The following is a 19,380-nucleotide window of genomic DNA, read 5'->3' on the forward strand; positions in this document are numbered from 1 at the left end:
TTAATTCATGTTAACCACTTAAAAACAATACCGATCTGAAACTTCCGACATATATTGACCAAGTATAGGATAAGTATGTTTTGCGGAATTTAACTTGGAGGCTATTCTGTAAGATTCGAAACCGAGTTATCGATCGACATCTCTCTCGATCTCGAACGGAGATCTCGAAAATGACTCAAAAGTAAAATGGTACTCTTTACGAAAGTTATCGAACTTTAGAAGTCGAATATCGACAACGCTCTCGAATACGATGTCGACCGAGATGTCGACCGGGTAATAGCTGTCGAATCGGCTTGTTGTTAGAAGTCTCACTGAGCGATAAAATGAATGGCTGCTGTAAATTTAGATCGCCTTCAATTGATTAATTTAGCAAGACAAATAAATCTATAAAGTTTAAGATAAGTTATGTGAGCAGCTCCGTGGGCCTTTGACAGGCCAGCGAAAAACTTCACTACCTGTAGATAGCACGTTAGGTCTCTAACAATCTCTTGCACATTAATTTCTATTAAATGTATTAATTATTATATCAATTTAGATCTTAATCGCGCTTCGCTTTTATGCGGTTGGTTCTTACCAACTTGGCGTTGGCCAAGACCTATTTCTTGAAGTAAGTCTCCCTTGTTCTGAAAGAGGTTTCTACAGTGATTTCAATGGTTTTGGCCCCTAATTGGATAAAATTTCCAAGTAATGAGGTTGAAAAAGTGGCTACACACATGAGGTAACTCTTAAATAAACATCAAATTATGTCAGAGAAATGCTTGACAAAAACATCCGTAATTATATAAAGGTTTATGGAGAAAACTAGAGTCTCGGGTGTGATTGGAGCGTTGGATTCGACGCATGTGTCCTACGTGGTGTTCCGAATGATTACAATGAATTGGAACCTTCAGAACAGGGGTAATATGGCCCTCATGATAGGTTATGGATTGGTAATCAACCTTGGGAAGATGTGGCACCACCAGCAGGAAATCTAACAGATACGTGGAGGGCAACAAACACGCGACCAAATCATCAGAAGGAGATTTATCTTATATTCTTTTATCTAATGTGTTTTAATGAAATTTGTTTAACAAATTAAAATACTCAATTGTTTATTCAATAGGAATTACCTTCAACAAAACTTTGTGGTTTTATATTTTTTTAAACAAATTAAGACTATCAATGGTTATTCAATATGAAATACTACGAAAAATATTTTATGAATGCAGTTTTTTTGTCTAAAACTTGTCCTAGTTGATTAACTACAGAAATAAGTATGTCATTTGTACGCCTTGTGTAGCTACTTTCAATTTCTTTGTGACATTCTTTTCTTCCTTTAATTCAACTAATTCTTTCTGGAACTTTGCAATTTCTTCCGTAGTTTTTGCGTGCCTCTAGCGAAGATGCAATACCTTCGTATACATCATTTTGGGAATCTGTTAGCTTTTCTAGGATATCTGACGTATTTTCCAGTTGAGGTTTTGAAGTTTTCCCTTCACCCATCAGTTTTTGGCGCTTTGCTAGACTATCTAAAAAGTGAAAGTAGAACATTGAATTTTGAATCGGTTAGGGTATTAGATTTGATTTAGGAAGGAGACAATCTTACTTTTTGCGGACTTCTCGATCCGCTTCTTCAATTCAGTATTACTTTCAGTATACAGGTTTTTATGGAATAGGAAACCGAAGAGCTCTGGGGAAAACCACTTAAACCCGTGGGGAAAGAACTCACCGCAGAAGGAGTTGTTCCGAGTTTTCACCCAGTGCCACAAACAGGGATCGAACCCGGCTTCTCTTGCTGCTGTAAGAACTTCAATGGTCTTATCACCACCACCCGTTGCATTTAATGATTTCTTAGAATTAGAGTTGCTTTTCCAATCATCCAACACCTATTATTATATTCGAAAATATTTAAATTGGTCAGAAATAGACTTAAAGAATTTTCTTACTTTTCTCCATTTATCTGCAGTTTTGCAGAGTCCCGTACCATCAGCGTTCAACCATTCAGTAAAAACATCCCACATTTTGACATAATCCTCATTCGTAAACCCAGTACTTAATTTTCTCGTTTTAAACCTTTCATTCGCTTCTAAATAATCTATTAGAGTTTGTTGTTGTGAAAAAGATGTGCTTATGTTTGGTCATCTGCTAAAATTATACTCACCTCCCATTTTTTACTGTGGTCACGCGGTTGTTACGTCACTAGTTAAGACTCTCCCTATCAAACGGAAGTACGTCATACGTTCGACTTCTCTCCTCTTGTCGAAAATCGACTTCTACGGTATCGATCTCGAATCGAACGAGTTACAGAATAGCATATCTCGATCGATACGGGGTCGTACGAGATTGCGCTCGCTTCAACATCGAGTTCGACAACTAAAAGAGTTACAGAAAAGCCTCCCTGGCAGGAGTAAAACGAATTAAAAAAATGTCCCATGGACAAAAACTTTTCTAACAGACTGTACCTCTAGTACAAGCAATATTAAAGATTTACAGGGCCCCCACTCAAATATTAAATTTTTTTATAGGAAAAATAGGATTATTTTTCAAAAATTTTAGGACTTTATAGGACTATTTTTACAAAATTTATAGGACTATATATGCTATTTAATTTACTAACTTTATGCATTTAAAAACAAAATATATATTTAGAGAAATAAATCCTTGATTCTCACTTAAAAAAAAAGAAACTATTTAACCATTTTATCACAAAAATATACTAGTAGCTAACCATGTTAACAATAACCAAAGTATAGACTAGAATGACTTGGTATAGGAATTTATCCTATAGAGCTTTGGCCATGGGCGCCATTTTGGTCGCAAATTTTTATCTATAGGAAAGAGCATGGGTGACGTACTAGGACGTCACAGTGCCAGTACTCTATAGCTAAATCTAGCAATTTAACTGAGTGGCTGGATTTGAAATGGGCAAAATATCCAAATAGGACTTTTGGGGGATTTTGCTAAAAATATAGGATGTTATAGAACATTTTTGAAAATATAGGATTTTATAGGAATTATAGGACCTCTGGGGGCCCAGGATTTACCTTTCCACGAGTAAAGAAGTCATGAAAATCATCACATAAAATGGATAAAAAACAACCGAAAATATTTTAATTTTAATGAAAATTGGAAATATTTAATATGTAGTCTACATTTCAACGAAGATGATTACATTTCAGGTTTGTACCTTTATTTCATAAAATAATTATAAGGCATAAAACATTCTTTCAATATTGGTAATAAATATGCTGTTTATTTTGCTTAGGTTTAAAACGGCGTAAGCTAAAAAAGTAAACTGTGCCAAGTATTTTCCTGAGTATCCTAGCTATATGCAGCCTAAATCTCCAAAGAAAACGAATTTTAGTACGATAACCTTTCTTTTCGAAACCACTCACGGGAGGCTGACAGTTTTATTAGAATGGCTTGCTATACAGAGGACTGTTTAGTCTCAAGATGTGATATGAGACCTTCTGAGACCTCATGCAATCAAATATCAGAAGAATGTCACACATTAAAATTAGCAAGTGTAGCCTACATGGCGGGATAATTATTGAAGGAATTATAAAATGAAGACTTGTAGCTCATGGGTTGAATATTTCCGAGTCAAGTCACTGCTCTCCTTTACTGGATTTGATTAAAAACCAAGATAGGGGAAATAAAATCTTATAATGGAAATAGTCTGTGAACATATTTCCAGGACAACTAGAGCCAGAGCTTGCTGGTGGCATACTTCTTTATTTGCTAAAATACCGCGATTGCAACGGCCGCTATAGCGCAGGAGCCCATATTCAAAGTTGGCCGTGCTCGTACTCAAGGTTTTTAAAAATCGTGCATGCATTACTGCTCGTACTCATTTCGCCTTAATTGTACAAGGCGTATTTCAATACAAACAAGTATTAACTTTTTACCTCTCCGAGGGGACAAAGTCCCCTAGGAGGGGTTATACAATCACCGTGTCTATCCGTCTGTGTGTCTGTCCTGCGAACGCGTTCGCATTATTCGTGCAAAGGTTAATCATTGCGTACGCAGTTTCTTGAGATCTCTGCGCGCGCAGCTTCTCGAAGGATTGGCAAAACCACCGTGTGACGGTGAGCGTTAACGGATTCATTTGCGGTTTGGTTTGGATGGTGTTTTTTCGCTCACCGTCGTGACGGTTTGGTGTATTAGTTTTTTGTAATGTTTATGCGTAGGTTGTGAATGTTGAGTTCGTGTTATGACGGTTGTGGGTGTAGTGATTGTGGTGTGTCTGTGTTATAATGGTTGTGGATGTTGAGTCTGTTGTGCTTGTTTGGGCGTTTTCTCTCCAACTTCTTCTTAATGACTTTGGGATGGACCGAGTGCTGAGTGTAATGCTACCTCTCAACGTCCAATGGCGGGGTTTCCACCAGTTGTACACGGTATCCGTCTTAGTATCAATTTGCGATTTCTTGGCGCCGGCCGGGAATCGAACCCGGGTCTGCCTCGTTCAAGAGATTTACTCGAACCACTCAGCCACCAACGCTTGTTGAGTTACGGTGTTTTTCTAAAAAACAGCTTTGGCGAATGTCATTTACAAAGTTATAACGTTAGGTTCTATAATTTATTCTACTTCATTTTAAATATTTATAAATTATATTAATCTTATATTTAATGAAATATTTATAAATTATATTAATCTTATATTTAATGAAATATTTATAAATTATATTAATCTTATATTTAATGAAATATTTATAAATTATATTAATCTTATATTTAATGAAATATTTATAAATTATATTAATCTTATATTTAATTAAATATTTATAAATTATATTAATCTTATATTTAATGAAATATTTATAAATTATATTAATCTTATATTTAATGAAATATTTATAAATTATATTAATCTGATATTTAATTAAATATTTATAAATTATATTAATCTTATATTTAATGAAATATTTATAAATTATATTAATCTGATATTTAATTAAATATTTATAAATTATATTCATCTTATATTTAATTAAATATTTATAGATTATATGAATATTATATTTAATTAAATATTTATAAATTATATTCATCTTATATTTAATTAAATATTTATAGATTATATGAATATTATATTTAATTAAATATCTGAGTATTTTACTTTATTTGATCGTGTTTAGGTATTGAACTCGGGTCGCATCGTTACAATGCAGATAGTTTACCGCCGAGCCATTGACTTCCTTTAGTAATATAAAAAGTAAAGAAACCATCATGATAAGGCGGGTTTTTTACCTTTTAATAACGCTTAGAAAAAGGATAATTATTCAAAACTCCCGCGGAAACTATATAAAAGTAATAATATAGCACCACCGTGTGGAGAACTATCAATCAAACCGGGTAAAAAATATAATCTTTTCAATTTTTCGAACTTTAGTCAAATCTTGACGGTTCTAAAAAACATCAAATAAACGTATATAAAGCCGTTGCCGTCAAAATGCGGTTTTAATTAGTATGTTCGGTCTTCGGTCAAGGAAAGAGTTTAATTGAGTTTCGCGTTTGGAACGTGAGCGAATGGACTAAGTGTATGTACAGTGCGTGTTTAAGACTAAAATTGTTAAAGTAATTGTGAACTAACTCAAGTCAGCTGTAAGATAAAATTGATTGTTTTTATTTTTTGAATTGGAATAACCTAATTATACCCTTGAAATTATCAACTCAACCTGTAGGGCTAATTAAGTAGATTGGAAGATATTAGTAGCGAACAGCTCTCAGCTGTTAATTAAGACAAGAGTTTATAGTAAGGTAGTTTGAATTTAGTTAAAATTACTCAGTTAATATATGATATTTACTTAAGTGTAAGTGTGTTTTAGTTTATTTTTCAATCACGATGAACTAAGACAAATCTAGTCTTGGACACTTGAGTACCAGTTCTGCACAATTACGTAGGAGGGATATATATTGTTGGGTTATTGATGAAAGTTAAATCTAGAACGTTACATAGACTGTTCTGAATAAAAATAAACATTTATAATTTTGCATAATTCTGGTTGCCATTTTATTTCTAATCACTCGCCCACAACATTACAGTTCTGGCAATCCCGAATCAACTAAATTTGCGATATAACGGCGACGGGAAATTATTATCGTAAATTTATCGCGCGGCCTTTGGGAATATTCTCTTAACAAAATTTCGATAAACTATCGTTTAATTAAAATCGGCCCGATTCCGTTAAAGTTATAAACCAAAAAGCGAACGGTCGTTATAAAACCCTCTGTAGCTATTTCTTTCATTAAAATTTGCTTTGTATTATATTCACCTGACAAACGTGTACTGTAAAAAGGGTTTAATTCAATTGTGCATTGTTATAGTACGTTTAACTCACTGTTGTAAGAACTTGTAACTAAACTTATGATATTCTGAATAAATTAAAATAGGTCGTTTCGTCTCAGTTATTATAATTAAAATTTTATACCGGGTGGGATAGAACTGGGATAACATTTTTAACAAATAACTCTAAATTGCGGAGATATATCTTTAAGGGTTATCTCGAGAAATTAATACCAGTAGGGACAATTCTTCCGAGGAGAGGTATTTTGGCTTGCCAACTTGTTTAACCAGTACGCAGCTAGATGAATAATAAGTTGTCATAACACGGTCTAGATTTGTTGAGTTAGGAAAGTATAATTATCAGAATTTTTATTTAAACACTATAAATATATTACGACGTGTCACGTAAACTCGACAGAAATATGGCGTTACCAGTCACCTTGAAGTAGTTAAATATTCGACTGCGAAGTACAAACTGAAAAAGAAACGTCGAAACTGTTCACAGCTCACGTGACTCCCGACGTTACTTTTTAAACTTCTAGAATTCTCTGCTTAACCTTTCTAATATCCAAGAGGGAGGAACATGGAGCTATTGTGCTATAGCACTACCTACGTATTTTCAGTTCTAAAGTTCGATAGGAAGACTATTTAGGCGTTGTCATAATAAGAGTTTCGATTCAGTCACTAAATTTTAATTGTGAAACCGTTTTCTTTATTTGTATATATTGACTTATTTACTATTTATGTTTTACTTAAATAATAATAATAAGCTAAGCTATTACCCAAGGCCTAAGTCATCAAGCCACTTGTAAAGTCATTAATTACATATTCCCTTTATGGTATGGGTTAATAATTAGAAACGCCACGTACCATTACCAATCAAATAAATTGATGAGGAGAAAATGAATAAAAAATTACAACAAAACTACAGTTACATTTTTATTTTACCAATTGTATGGAGTCAATTTAAATTGGTATTTGTAGTGTTAGAGTAAAATAAGGAATACAAATATTAAAAAAATAAAAATGACAGATTCCGCGTGCCTTATTGATGTAAAAAATATACTTTGCTAAGTTCTGACCATAGAATAGCCCCCTAAATACTGCTAAATGTACTGTGTTAGCCCTACACAAGCATGGCCAGCCTGATCCGAAGCCGTCCTACAACCTCGCGGGCTCGGAGCTGCGGGCTGTAGAGTCACAAAAGTATCTGGGAGTCATTATCACGAGCACCCTAGAGTGGCAATCCCATATTGCCCTGACGACTACCAAGGCTTCTCGGATTTGTCCGACGGCATCTTTCCAACTGCTCGTTCACCACGCGATCGCTGGGGATCAGGACCTATGTTCTACCTATTTTCGAATATTGTTCTTCAGTCTAGTCCCCCACTTCAACTAGCGGTATCCACGCGGTTGATATGATCCAGAGGCGTGGGCTTCTCATGGAGCATAAGCATCACGAGGGTACTGAAGAACTTCCGCTGGGATACCCTTGCGGACCGGCGCAAACTTCGTCGCCTCACCCTCGTCCACAGTGTCATCCACTGGTCCAAAGGCGCCTTGGCCCCGCTCATCTCAGCAGTCTCCAGCTGGCGGCGAACCCCTAGGGGCATCAAGCAAGCCTCCTTTATTCTACCTGGCTTCCGCCTTGCACTCCGGCGACACTTTTTCCTCCCGTCATCAGTGAAGGATTCGAACGCTCTCCCTGATTTCTTGAAGAACACTCCCAACCCCAAGTGCTTCAGGAAAGCACTTACTACCTACCTTGAACTGCAAGCCTGATTCCAGGCTTTCGTCTCGACGTGATGGGTCTTCGACCTTTTGTTGGTCTACTTTGAACTAAAGAACTAAAGAACACTCACAGGACCCATGGCAGCGCATGAATCATTAATCCTAACGGGCCAACTTGTTTTTGAGGCATGAATAAATATAGTCCGAAGAGCGATGGTGTGTTTTTTACATTTTTAGAGTATAAACTTACGTTTTTATCCAGATATTGTAATGACCTTTGGGCCAACTTGTTTATTTCACGCCTCGAAAATAATATGTTGCGTACGGCAAGTGCCTTCCTCCCTATGTGAGTGGGTTATTCTATGGTTTGTCAAAGTTTGACCACTGATACCATGGGACCTAGAACATGTTTATCAATATATTTAAATTTGAAAATATCCGTCGAAAACCCTATCCCATAAAAAAGTGCTATCTTCTTTCAGAGATCGTGTTATAGCGTACCTTCCTGTATATTTTTAGTTTTATGTTTAAAAAAAATTTAAGGCGCTATGTGAAATTACTTTTTATAGGATACTTTTTATTGGAATTTCTACAGTGAACCGACAAGTATTCGTAAATAAAGCATTAGTTTAAAAAGAAAGTTTTGAAGTGTACTTCTTGTGGAGAACTCGCTGAACTCTACCGATTTTCCACTTTGCCTACAAAAATAAAAATTCATTTTAATTCCAAAATCTACTCTTAATACATATTCCTTTTATTAATTAAAAAGGAAGGCCATCGCTAATTTTCCACGCCGTTCTTTTAGGTATTGGCATGAATTATATGTGAATACACTTGGAATGTGTAAGGCAGACCAAGACTCCAATATAAACTAATAGGGTCTGTAGCAAGCATTTTCGCTACCGCCGTGGCAAGTTGAATTAAGTTTCGGTTTGATATTAAACCTTAGCTCTAAAATGAATCCATAACGACTTTTTGATCTTTTTAACCATCTTAATACGTGATTTCATACAGAACTAGATCCAGCTCATAATGGTGAGTGTAAAAGGCTGTTGGCTCGCGTGGCATTAAGGGCTTGCCACAACCCTCCTACGCATTGTAACCCGGCTAACTGAATTAACAGCATTAAAATTCACTGTCTTGAACTTAAAGCGTTGCCTTAAATATTAGCCAAGCTGATTATTATTATAAATTTTCCAAGATGGTAAGTGTGAAAACGAATCGGGGGTTTCGTAATCCATTTACAGTTTAGTTCAATTTCATAATGATCTTCAAACTTTCTTTTTCTGCGTTGGTCAGAAAATACACGCTAGATTTTAAAGTTGGCCTGTTTCTCTTTCAATGTAAGTACTTACCACCTGTATCTAATTTCATATTATTTTGGAAAATATGTACCAACTTCAAAAGCAACAACACTTACAAGTTTCCCACTCTGCAGTTCAGACAGCCTCGACTTTAGTAGACTTAGCAAATTTTTAAATAGAGACGCGTGTTTGAAAAGGATCCTTTTGTACGCTTGGAAACAAATCCTGGAAAGTTAGAAACAGATCAACTTAACTTCAAAATTGGAACAATAATAATTTTTTGTACTGAGTGGTTAAGAACAAAGGAGGAAATCGTAAAGAAAACGAGTTGGATCGTTAAAATTATATAAGGGCAGCGCACGAAAACTAACTAAGTACAAACCTAGGTTTTTCACTTTGTTAGTCGAATCAAAGTGAAATAGAACTCAAGCCCACTTAGGAAGTGCTAACTACGCCTTCAAAGCCACAAACTGTTAAAATATTACCAGGAGTTCATAAGTCTAGGTATTTTCAACTGCGCCACCTATAGGGTTACATACAAAAACGTGTCAACCGATAAAAATTCAAAGATTTAAAAAGCAGAGATTGTACATGTACGGTTCCTTTGATGTTAAGTTTGTGGAGTTTCGTCTTAAAAATAATTCTGCAATTCAAACGAACAGTTTATGGAAAAACAATTTTCGCCACTTTAGTTTATTTTCTTAACTTTAAATGCCACCAGAAATGAACACGGTAACTTAAATAGAAAAATAAACAAGTTGGTCACCACCACTGGTTGGCCCCTTTTACGTTCATCCCAACTTTTAACAAAATTAAAAGTTAATATTACTTGAATGATGCATTGATGATATTAATCAAATTCATATTTATTTAGTAGTAGAATTTCGGATACGTATATTTTAATACACTGGAGAAGACCTACGAATTTTCAAGAAAACCGTGTTACATCGGCAAACTATTCATCATTACAGTGTGTACCACTCGTCGATGTATATATATTTTAGCATTAATGGCGGTGACAGAATATTAAGAGTTGTAATCTAATGTTTTTATCCAAAGTTGACTTTTTAGACTTTTACCAATTTTACAAAAGTTAAATGACTTAGCTTGGGGGCCTACAATATAGCTTGGGGAGGATCTTCCCAGGCCCCTTAAAAAGATTTGTGAATCCCCAAGAAAAATTAAAAGTTAGCTACAGCCTGCGTAGTTCTGTCCTATTAGCTCCTTTTGCTCCGTAGAGTGGTTATTTTATGTGCGTTTTTTGTGGTGTTTCAAAGTCATAAAAATACTTTACAGGCACTGGATCAATAAAGGCATTTCATAAATATTCAGCTCACCATTGTATCTGTAACCGCTTCAAACTGAATTTCATTGATAATCGTCTGCGAAACGAGACGCCTCTTGCATTGACTTTAGCTGCAACACTCTGAATTATTGCTATTTGGAAAAATATCAATCTCTCAGAAATAAAGATAGTCACTCTGAAACTGTATTTTCGTGGTTTACGCTATGCGTACACTGATACTTTTTGTAAATAAAAAAAAAACAGTTTGGGAAAATAATTTTGTAAAGTGTTAAGCAGCGAGTGATCACGAGCTTTAACCACATTTTCGATAACCATACGTAACATAATACCATTGAATAGTATGATAATTAGAAAATTATCACTGAACTAAAATATACTACTACCAAGGACGATAATATGCTACTAAGTATATGCAAGAACCCATAGACGTACTAAGAACACGTAATCATAGCTTTAGCCCGTCGTGGAGCCTCCTAATCTATATTTTCAAAATAAGCCCCGCCTTTTTATATTTTCAGCCTGTAGTAACTTAAGTTACCAAAAAATAAGCGGTCTAAGAACTACTTAAACTAACTAAAAACCTACTTAAAGCCAACTTAAAATAATAAGTAATTTTCTTAGAAGTAACAATAGTGGAAGAAGACTCAATAGCTCCGCCTCTTTAAAACAAAATCGATTAGGAGGCGATCCAGCAAAATTTCCTTTCCTCTGTTCTTGGTACGTCTATGGGTTCTTGGTATATGCTTAGTATCAGTGTCAAAAAAAGGTTCGGTAAGAAAATGTACATTTAAACAATGGAAAGTGTAACACTTATTATAATTATGATACTTATGCTGTATTGAATTTTGTAATTTCTACGTTTAATCTTCTATTTATCTAATTTAAAATTTCTCCTTAATTTAAATTATATATTAAATTAATAAATTAAACTCAATTTAAAAACTTAAGATCAATGTGATTCCAAGATGAAAGGGAAACCAAATAAGATTACTTTTTAGGAGTGGCATTAATTAGGAACCAGAAAACAACTTACTGAAAAGAAATGAGGGGTTTTTAACACGCATGTTCTTGGGTCCCATTCTAACAAGGTAGCTGAAACGACTAGCGAAGACTAAACATTTTTCATAAATGTTTTCAACCACAGTGTTGATGCCGTTAATCTGGGGAAAAACTATTAATTAATCTATAAAATCTTCAATTGAAATTTTTTTATTAGTAGTTAACACTTGGAAAATATAAGTAAAATGGAAGCCAAATTAACTTTCCTTGTATTTTATTATTATTCATAAACATTAATTAAGCTATTTTGAAATTGGACCATTCACTAAATACTTTACTTTTGAAAATAGTTTCTGGCACCTCGGAGCAACAAACACAGCACCACACACAAGGAGAAAGCGACCCGTCAAAAATCGTGCATTTCCTTGTGTAAATTTTTCATTGGTTAGACGCTTTAGCGCCTGCTACCGCCAGTAGGGGAAAATTCGGAAATTGTCTTCCCCCTTTCCGCAAAACGTTCAGTGTAAAAATTCGTCTAAATAAATTTGTACACAACACTGTGTTAGCGTGTTCAAAGGCTAACTGCGTTATCCTTGTGTTTGTTGCTCCTAGCTGGCACAAAACGTTTCTTTTAGAGCCAGTGATGGGCAATTTGTTAAAATGGCGGGCCAAATTTAAAATCCGAAACAATCCGGTTGATTGTTTGCACATCATTTAAGGCAATAGACAGGTTAAGCCCGCACTAGAAAACGAGCGATGAAAACGTGCACGAGGTAAACAGTCTGTGCACAATGCAGCTACGACTACACTCCTACAACTCTCCCAACACGTTCAGTAGCGCGCACTTAACCCTCTATTACGCCCACTATATCCTTTTCAAATAAATATATTTGAAAAACGTCGGGAGATTTTAGAATACTAATTAATTCGACAAACGTCAAAATAATTTTTCATTGATAATAGAGAAAAATATTTGAAAATGTCATACTTCTGTGTCTAAGATCATTGGTGGAAACTGGTGTAAGGCCGTGCTAAAAAAAAGACAATTCAGTTATTTTTATGGCTAATTTTGGAGGTTATAATAAAACAGAAAATAAAATGAAGATCTATAGGTTTCCAAAGGCGCTTGTTTATGAGCTATATTTAGGGGTGTAGGTCCCATGGGTCGAATTTACCCCGAATTAATCGAAAATTAAATGATAGAATTGCTTTTGATCGGCACAACGTTCGATCCGACTTTAAATTTTTGTAGAATAGTATTTAAACACTGCTTTGGTCGATATTTTAGTTGCAATTTTTTAGTAAGAAATATTGTTTATTTAAATCGAATGATCAATTGATCGAAAGGCAAATGGAGTTACCATTTTGTTTATTAAAAAAGTGAACGATTAAATGAAAATTTTAGTAGCTCTCGAAGCACTGTGGTTCGGAAGATGAGCGCTGGACTGCTAATCTTGAGACTCAGTTAAGTTTATAAATAAATAAAAATTTTAGTTTAATAATTAATGTTTTGTGATGTAACAGCTAGACGTCGCTGTCGATGGAAATATTAGGTTAGTTTTTGCTAGGAGGATGGAAATACTGGAGGGGAAATATGGGATTCATAGGCCTGGCAATCCGGGGAATTCGGACATAAGATACTAGAGACACCTAGCGGACACCGTAGTCAAAATTTCGTCCGCGTGTTCCTTGGGACTTGGTTTGAAATGCGTGCTGGTTTTAAAATCGTGTTAAAGATTTATTTATTTTGTCTTCAAATTAAATAAACATCTCCGAAATTAGTTTCGTAGAATCCAGGTAGAATATTCGTGTTTCAACTTGTACAAAAAATCCATGTGAATAGAATGAAAAGTAGGCAAAATTTATAGACAAAAAATTCCGCCTATTTTTACGATGGCGCTACGCTCGTATGTCCGAAATTGTATAGCTCTCGCGTTGCCGAAGTTAAAACAGCGAGTCCGTGATGATGGAATACAAATTTCTGTTCCAGGTACGCAGTATTATATTCCTAGGTTTTTGGTTACCAGCTTTTAATTTCCATTTAGTAGCTCGAAATTTCCGTTTAACAATATTTCTTAAGATTAGATGCAATTTAGCTATTTTTACTCCCAGTTTAGTATTTTCCGTAGTTTTCCTTACCAAAGTAGTTTCGATCAAATTCGATTCGATCAAATGCAATTCAATCATTGATACCCAAACCATATTTAGGAGTGTTTGAGAACCCATCTTAAAGGGAGTTTATTTAATTAATTAATAGATATGTAGGTACCAAGTAATTAGATAACTTATGAATTAATCAACATGTCTTTGAGCACAAAATAAAGACGTGAAACTCGGACCAAAAAAAGAATTGAAAAGTAATTAAAATAAACCGGTTTCGCCCTATTTGTACCGTGCAGGGAATCTGGCAGGCGACTCACTAAACCGAAAAGAAAAAACTAAGCCCAATCATTATAAATTTAAAATTAAAATTAAAATTAAATTTAAGCCAAATAGCGGGATAATGGTGGAGCATAAACTTCAGATCAAAACCTCATGTCATTTGTAGTACATTTGTTTCGCATAGTTTAACTTATTATATTTAAAGGAATAGTTTGGCAAAGGTAATTTCACATATAAGTTCCTAATTTGGAGAACATAATTAGCAAATGATTTAAAACCGTTTTTTAAATTTGTAGGTAAACAACGCCTATTTGGTTTGTAAAATTAAGATGAAAGACACTCATTGGTTGATAATAAGTTTTGGCAAACTTTGACGATAATTTAGGTCCAGGATGATTGGTTTCAACTAAGATCCTTTACACCTGGACTGCAATGAAGGTAGGCGTTGTTGTTAGGCTAGTGTCGCCGCTACCCCAACGCCACCATCGTTATTTAGAGGCAACTCTCGTCCACAAGAGAATTCGGGCTGAAAAAACGCGATCACTTCGCGCTCCTCTAACGACATTTTACTCGGTCGCCCCGCGAGTCGTGACCAATTTTCGCCCGTTATTTACGGCGTCAAGAGAAAAACAGCGGGAGAGAGCGCGAACCGTTCGCCTCCTAAAGAAGGGGGATCAAAAAAGTGGGGGTTGCTGCATGTTTGTGGATTACCATCGCGGATTTTCTCCACTTGTTGGTGTTTTGTAGCGGACACTCTGAAATCGGAGTTATAACGTTGGCATTGTAGTCCAGATGTAAATGGTCATAGGTTTCAATGAATTATTCGGGTTTAAATTTGAAACTCAAATTATTTTTCAAAACAGTTATATAAGTGTAGAAATTCTAAATAGAAGGAAGGGAGCGATACTGTAAATTGATGATTGAGATATTTTTCAGTGCAGCTAGCCCATATTTTTAATAATCATTTATTTAATTAAATTAATCTATGAATTAACCGAATTAGAAAGTAAAATTATACAAGCTGTACTAAGCAGAAAGCCATCTCTTTAACTTACATCTTTAAAATATGACTCTACTTACTACAGTTGTTTCTTTTTGAGCCTGTTCCCCTTTTGGTCTGTATCGATGGCCATAGTATATTCCAATTCTAAATAAAAACATTATTTTGACGATATATTCGTAAAACCGGTTAAAAAAATTTTACTTACGACTGAGCGTGATTTTTGAGAAATGGCTTTTTAGAGCAGCAGTTTTCAAATTTACCAGATATCCGTGAAAGTATATTTCTGAATAATAAAAATATTATATAGTACTTGCATACAAGACGTTTTCATGACGTAAAATAAGGATGTCGTATAAAATGATTTAACGACCATTTAAATAAAACAAGATAATTTTAAAGTATACAGGGTATCTCAAAATTATGAATCACAGGCAGGGTTCAATAATTCCTCCTTCTGCTGCAATGCAGATCTCGGGCAGAGTAGCCATATTGCGAAATGACGTTTGAATCATATTAGGAGTCAAGAAACGGCAAGCATAGATGATTCTCTGGAGCCGATCGTCGACAGTGGTGACAGGCGTTAGACATACGATATGTAACCCCACAGGAAGAAATCATGCAGGCTAAGGAACGGGACTGTTCCAACTAATCTACCGCTGGGGAACTCCGCGCTGAGATATTCCACAACAGCACGCTGTTTAAATGCTGGGGTACTTAACGGGTCACGGTGTGCAAAAACTGGTCCCTTTACCGGGGAGTCGAGGTCTGGCCCTTGTAACCCATAAGGGTGGTTGCGCACAGGGAGATAGTAGTTGATCAAATGGTCCTTTCTCTTACCTCCAACTAAGGTCAGGTAGGGGCCAGAAACTGGGTTTCGGCTCAGGCTAACTGAGACGGAGAGGATCCACGCATCCCTGCTACCTTGACGGTTTTAGTTTCCAGCTGTGCGGCCGCGGGTATCAGTATGAAGCGCTGTGGATCTTGCTTCCCAGCCTTTTAGACTCACACGGGGCTCCGGTGGCAGATGTGCTGGAGCACCGTCATGTTGGAACCAGAGTCATCGTACATTGCCCAATGGAAATTCTTCCAACTCGTTCGCAACTTCGTTTTGTAAGAAGGTCCAGTAATAGAATTCCTGTCATCACTGTTGACGATCTGCGACAGAGAATCATCGATGCTTGCCGTTTCGTGGCTCCTAATATGATTCAAATGCCATTTCACAATATGGTTACTCAGGCCGAGTTCTGCATCGCAACAGTAGCAATTTTTGAACCATATCTGTACGCATTGTAACTCTGCCACCTGAATTAATGGCGTTAAAAGTCGCTAGATGACTTAGGCCTAAAGTGGGGCCTTGGGTATTAGTCTAACTAATTATTAAATATTTTGACCCTTTAACTCGTTTGAACTTAATATCTTTGGTTTAGTGTCAAAAAACAAGATCACTATGCTTTGTTATGGACCAATAGCATGTCCTAATGTATCTAGTAACTCTTAAATGTCTAATTTTTTGATTGAAGAAAAACATATTTTTATGGTACAATGCATCATGGATATACAGGGTGTCTCAATTTACTCGATCAGGCCATTTTTCTCAAAATGTATTTATGCTAGGGTTCTGAAATTTCCAGGGTTTATTTGTTAGGTATGGAAGGCTTTGGTTACTAAATTTCAAAAAAATCGAACGATTTTGTGCCGTTTTGGAAAATTTATTTTTTCACCGGTAGGTGTCACGCAAAATGTTTCAACAGAAAAGTTGTAGGGCATAGTCGAAAGTGTAAAAATAATTTTGGTTCGGTTGAAAAAGACCTATTTTTCACTGAGTTTGGAGGTCGGGGGAAAAACAAGTTGTACTAGCAGGCAATAGCCTTTAACGAATGGTAGGTAATATGCATTTCAGTTATAAGATTTCGAAAAATAAACAAATAATAATTAGCCCAAGTGACAAATGTTTTTTAAAGACTTCTACAAAATGTTTTCAAAAATGCCACCTTCTGATGCAATGCACAAATATGCACGATGTTGCATATTGCGAAATGCTCCCCGAACCATTTCTGGAATCACCCGGCGACATGCTTCGATGATTCTTTGTCGTAAATCTTCAACGCTCGTCACAGGTGTTTGGTATACGTAGTCCTAAATGAATCGATAAAGAAAAAAGTCTTTAGATCAGGGGATCTTGCAGGCCAAAGAACTGGACCAGTTCTTCCGATCCATCTTCCAGGAAACTAATCGTTTAGATATGCAACCACGTCACGATATTGGTGAGGTGGCGCCCCCTCTTGCTGGAACCAGATGCGTCTGTACTCGGCCAGAGGAATGTCGTCCAACACGTTGGATATTTCATTTTGAAGGAACTCCAAGTAGGTTTGACCGTTCAGACGATTTGGCAGGAAGAACGGGCCAATAATTCTGTCACCTAACAGACCAGCCCACACATTTAAGCGAAACTGCACTTGGTGGCGGTGAGGAAATCCCCAGTGTGGACTCTCGTAGTCCCACATATGTTGGTTTTGACCGTTGAAAGGCCCATCTCTTCCGAATGAACATTCGTCGGACATCAGTAGTTGATCGTGAAAATCCTGGTGTGCGTCAGCCATGAGGCAAAACCAATTGCAGAAGTCGAGTCGGCGCTGTCTATCACCGTCATGCAGTCCTTGGTGAAGTGTCGCTCGATAAGGATGAAAATGGTGTCTTTTGAGTGTTCTCCAAACGTAGTTTCGATCCAACCCTAAGTCAAAGCTGGCAGTCCTGACGCTCGCTCGAGGATAGGCGACGAAGTAGGCAAGTATGGTGTTTTCCATGTCGATGTCCTGGAGACCACGACCACGAAACCTCGGATTGATATTACCCCAGTTGTCGAAGTCGCGGACCACTCTAAGAACCGTCGTATGACTTGGTCTGCAATTGGGAAATCTTCCGTCTAAATAACTGACTTACTAGAGTAGCATTACGACGACCTTCTCCGTAAAATAATTCTAGCATATGAGCGCGCTGATCTCGAGTGTAAAGAGGCTTACTGGACAACAATCGGCCAAGCTGAGATAATGTTTTAACTTTGAAATGTAAACGCTTTAAATACTACTCGGACAATTGATATTTCACGTTAAAAAACAACAAAAGAAAAATAAGCGGAATTTTTGGTCTACAAATTTTTGTTTGATGATCTTACTCGTAACCACGTCGAAATGGAAGACGCGGTCTTAGTCTACTTTGTCTAATTAGGTGTTGAACGTAATAATTCTCTTTAACAATAACTTTTTTCAGATCTGATTATTAACTACATAGCTGAAAGCATAAGTTCCCTAAAATAAATGTGTGTTGTGATTATGTACGATTGTTTACGTTAAAGGCTATTGCCTGCTAGTACAACTTGTTTTTTCCCCCGACCTCCAAACTCAGTGAAAAATAGGTCTTTTTCAACCGAACCAAAATTATTTTTACACTTTAGACTATGCCCTACAACTTTTCTATTGAAATATTTTGCGTGACACCTACCGGTGAAAAAATAAATTTTCCAAAACGGCACAAAATAGTTCGATTTTTCTGAAATTTAGTAACCAAAGCCTTCCATACCTAACAAATAAACCCTGAAAATTGCAGAACCCTAGCATAAATACATTTTGAGAAAAAGGGCCTGATCGAGCAAATAGAGACACCCTGTATACAATGCTTATGGATTCCCTACTGTGGGAAAGCGCGGCCAGCAAATGTCTTTCTGCAGTCAGCGCCATCTATCTGAGGGTTTAATCAAAGGAACGTGACATCACAACCCAGTTATCAGTCTGTCATCTGCTCGCGACCCCAAGTGTATGATTTTAAAGGTATTTATGTGAACCAAGACCAGAAATTCCTTGAATTTACTATTTGTTATTTTGTTTTACTGGTGAAACTTAAGGTAAGTTGATTAAACTTCGGTTAAACAGAAAAATTTAAAAAAAAGTTTATCCCATGAATTTATTTTCAGGACTAGAAATGAGTAATCACAACATGCCCTCTACAATAGCTACCAATCCAATCCTGAAATCTAGATCTAGTCGTATTATTAAACCCAAAAAAATTATAACCCAACCCGGATTAGAAAAGCAAGTAATATTCCCGCATTCCAAAATTTAACCTTAGTTCCAAATCTACTGCAGGGCTAAGCACAAATTAAAATGTTTTGTCAAAGGTCAAAGCTCCGGCTATAAAAGGAATCTTGTCTCTAGTTATATCAAGTGCAAACTCTACTCTAGTCAAATCAAGGACATGTGATTTTAATAAACGAATACCGAATACTTCAAATCAAAACAATCATACTAGCAATGCGTTTAGCATTGGAAAAGGGATAACAGTTACTTCTTTCATATAAGGTTTACCCTCATGTCTAGTATTGCTCCTACACCCGGGA

The 19,380-nt window shown here is 36.0% G+C and overlaps 1 protein-coding gene across 2 annotated transcripts in view; it reads right to left on the bottom strand.

Annotated features, from left to right (window-relative positions):
* Positions 1 to 8,585: 8,585 nt before the first annotated feature.
* LOC149963091 (telomerase reverse transcriptase-like) overlaps positions 8,586 to 19,380 on the bottom strand; it is a 65,854-nt gene continuing 55,059 nt past the window's right edge. For both annotated transcript variants that reach the window (XM_090170471.1, XM_090170470.1), the window contains 7 exons: positions 15,196 to 15,273; positions 15,068 to 15,134; positions 12,594 to 12,636; positions 11,640 to 11,766; positions 10,638 to 10,737; positions 9,417 to 9,525; positions 8,586 to 8,694 (listed from right to left, as the gene is read on the bottom strand). In XM_090170471.1, coding sequence (XP_090026597.1) covers positions 8,626 to 8,694; positions 9,417 to 9,525; positions 10,638 to 10,737; positions 11,640 to 11,766; positions 12,594 to 12,636; positions 15,068 to 15,134; positions 15,196 to 15,273 — 593 coding nt within the window. In that variant the 3' untranslated portion in view covers positions 8,586 to 8,625. The remainder of the gene's footprint in view (positions 8,695 to 9,416; positions 9,526 to 10,637; positions 10,738 to 11,639; positions 11,767 to 12,593; positions 12,637 to 15,067; positions 15,135 to 15,195; positions 15,274 to 19,380) is intronic.

Source organism: Leiobunum rupestre, chromosome 1 (genome assembly GCF_980474605.1).
Source record: "Leiobunum rupestre chromosome 1, qqLeiRupe1.1.hap1, whole genome shotgun sequence".
Classification (NCBI taxonomy): domain Eukaryota; kingdom Metazoa; phylum Arthropoda; class Arachnida; order Opiliones; family Sclerosomatidae; genus Leiobunum; species Leiobunum rupestre.